Raw genomic sequence first — 2,354 nt, 5'->3', positions numbered from 1 at the left:
TGAATGACTAGTTGACTAGGTGAAGTAATGCCCTGGTAACTTCTCTGACCTATCAGTACCACATCATGGTGTAATGCCCTGGTAACTTCTCTAACCTGTCGGTACCACATCATGGTGTAGCTGGGCATGCTGAAGCCTGGACCCAGGGAGCACTGCAGGGTGACTGGACTGGAGGTGGTGGTGTTACCAGGAAGGGTGAGGAGCTGTCTGGGCTGAAGCACTATGGGGCCTGCTGCTCCACACTGACCTGTTGAGAAGAGAGGAGAGGAGGGCAGGGGAGAGGATCAGAGGACAGGAGAGGAAGAGAGGAGAAGAGAGGAGGAAGAAGAGAGACAAGCCATCACTGTGTCTATTAAGAGTTGGTACAACTCTAATTACTCCAAGAATCCCAGCCACAAAGCTAACCTCAGACACTCACTTGGGGACAGGAGAAACAGCCAACTCAGGAGGACTATAGGATGCGTCATGTCACTCATCATCTCTGTGAATGACATTCAACCTCATTGTACACAGAGTACGGCTCTCACTGAGGCCCTTCCCCCAGGGTCATTGAGGCCCCTCCCCCAGGGTTACTGAGGCCCCTCCCCCAGTGTCACTGATGCCCCTCCCCAGAGTCACTGAAGCACCCCCCCCCCCCCCAGGGTCACTGAGGCCTCTCCCCCAGGGTCACTGATGCCCCTCCCCAGGGTCACTGAAACCCCTCCCCATGGGTCACTGAAGCTCCTCCCCCAAGGATGCTGAAGCCCCTCCCCTTGGGTCACTGAAACCCCTCCCTAGGGTCACTGAAGCCCATCCCCCAAGGTCGCTGAATCCCCTCCCTCAAGGTCACTAATTGTGTCAGCATGCTTCAGTTCGGCTGGCCCCTAGTGTCCTCGCATACTCTGTGAAGACCTTCACTTGAAAAAACGAGAAAAAAGTGACAAATAGTACTGTTGGACCATCTTGATATGCTGTAGCCAGTATACACTTCCTCAATATTGTCCGAATTAATCTACGACAACTCAATGCATCTGTCATTTATTTTGACACTTTTACAGAGGAGATTTTAGTTTCGCAATTTTACATTTAATTAAGATGTGTGGTGCCGTATTTCTAAATGACAACGAGTCATCTCTCACTGAAAACAAAATCTTTGATGAAGAATCTCTACTTTTGACCAATCACCGAAAAAAGCGCATAGACTTCGGCTACTGACATTTTGTGCCCGATCAGCCGAAAATAAAATGAACAAAACCTTCACAAAAAGTCATTATAATACAAACAAACTCTTCTGAACTAAAATATGCGGACACCTTAACACAAACTCAAACTTAACACAAAAGTTAAAACCACCAGATGTCATATAAGACCGTTTGAAAAGCCGGAGCGGCAGCCTTGTGTTGGATTTCCTGAGCGCGCGTGTGTGTGTGTCAGGTTTTTGGTGAGAGGCTGACATAAAGCCACATCACTGTGTGACTGGCTGCACAGAAGTACACAGCAGAGTCTGCTACTGTTAGTTTGGAGATGACGAGAGTTCCCTTCAGGTTTCCCTCTCTCTTCTGCCTAAACCTCTCCTCAAACAAACCCTCGTAGTTAGGCTCAGTGGTGCCGTAACTGTACCCGATCAGAGTCATACCAGGACTGGCCTGTCTCTGTTGGTACCACAACATCACCAACAGGGTACTGTCATCATGGCTACAGTGGATCTCCGCCTCGCGCCCGTCCTTCACTGTCAGGGACGGAGACTGACGAAACGCAACACACTTTACATGACCTGTTGAAAAGCCAGTTTAGAGAGTGATTATGAATTCAGAATTCATCAAAGCTGGCAATCAGATAGTTGGATGATACAGAATTCACCAAAAAAGCATATTAAGATATATACAGTAAGATACAGTTAGCTATTATATTTATTTAGATTTAGATTGAGGGAACCTCACATGGAAATAAGATGAAGAACAAGCCTAGACAACATGTTGTCGGAGACATCTTTCTACACTGTACTGAAAGTACCAGCTGCCTTCTAGAGCAGGGTAGAGAGAGAGAGAGATGAATTCATCACCACATCCTCTTGAAAACTGTTAACATGTCTGGGCTGTGCCTCCCCCTGTCGGATAGACATCTTGCTAGGCTGTTCCTCCCTCTGTCAGATAGACATCTTGCTAGGCTGTTCCTCCCCCTGTCAGATAGACATCTTGCTAGGCTGTTCCTCCCCCTGTCGGATAGACATCTTGCTAGGCTGTTCCTCCCCCTGTCAGATAGACATCTTGCTAGGCTGTTCCTCCCCCTGTCAGATAGACATCTTGCTAGGCTGTTCCTCCCCCTGTCAGATAGACATCTTGCTAGGCTGTTCCTCCCCCTGTCGGATAGACATC

At 48.3% G+C, this 2,354-nt stretch overlaps 1 protein-coding gene and 1 gene segment (V, D, J or C); both read right to left on the bottom strand.

Annotated features, from left to right (window-relative positions):
* The window catches only part of LOC116353324 (immunoglobulin lambda variable 5-45-like), a 3,100-nt gene extending 2,535 nt beyond the window's left edge, over positions 1-565 (bottom strand). The window contains 2 exon segments of the V gene segment in view: positions 96-247; positions 419-565. Coding sequence covers positions 96-247; positions 419-494 — 228 coding nt within the window.
* Positions 566-1,409: 844 nt separating this feature from the next.
* Positions 1,410-2,101, bottom strand: LOC109877310 (T cell receptor alpha variable 29/delta variable 5). Its single transcript, XM_074933751.1, has 2 exons — positions 2,042-2,101; positions 1,410-1,724 (listed from the first exon to the last, which is right to left on the bottom strand). The coding sequence occupies exons 1-2, from the start codon at positions 2,099-2,101 to the stop codon at positions 1,410-1,412; spliced, it is 375 nt and encodes a 124-aa protein (XP_074789852.1).
* Positions 2,102-2,354: the final 253 nt, after the last annotated feature.

This window comes from Oncorhynchus kisutch, linkage group LG14, assembly GCF_002021735.2.
Source record: "Oncorhynchus kisutch isolate 150728-3 linkage group LG14, Okis_V2, whole genome shotgun sequence".
Lineage (NCBI taxonomy): Eukaryota > Metazoa > Chordata > Actinopteri > Salmoniformes > Salmonidae > Oncorhynchus > Oncorhynchus kisutch.
Note: the sequence above shows the minus strand (reverse complement) of the source record. Positions and strands in the feature narration are given on the sequence as shown.

Coding starts and splice junctions, on each gene's coding strand:
- LOC109877310 (XM_074933751.1), bottom strand. CDS start 2,101: ATGTCTATCCGACAGGGGGAGGCACAGCCCAGACATGTTAACAGTTTT. Junction 1,725..2,041: donor ACAGTTTTCAAGAGGATGTG/GTGATGAATTCA, acceptor GCGTTTCGTCAG/TCTCCGTCCCTGACAGTGAA.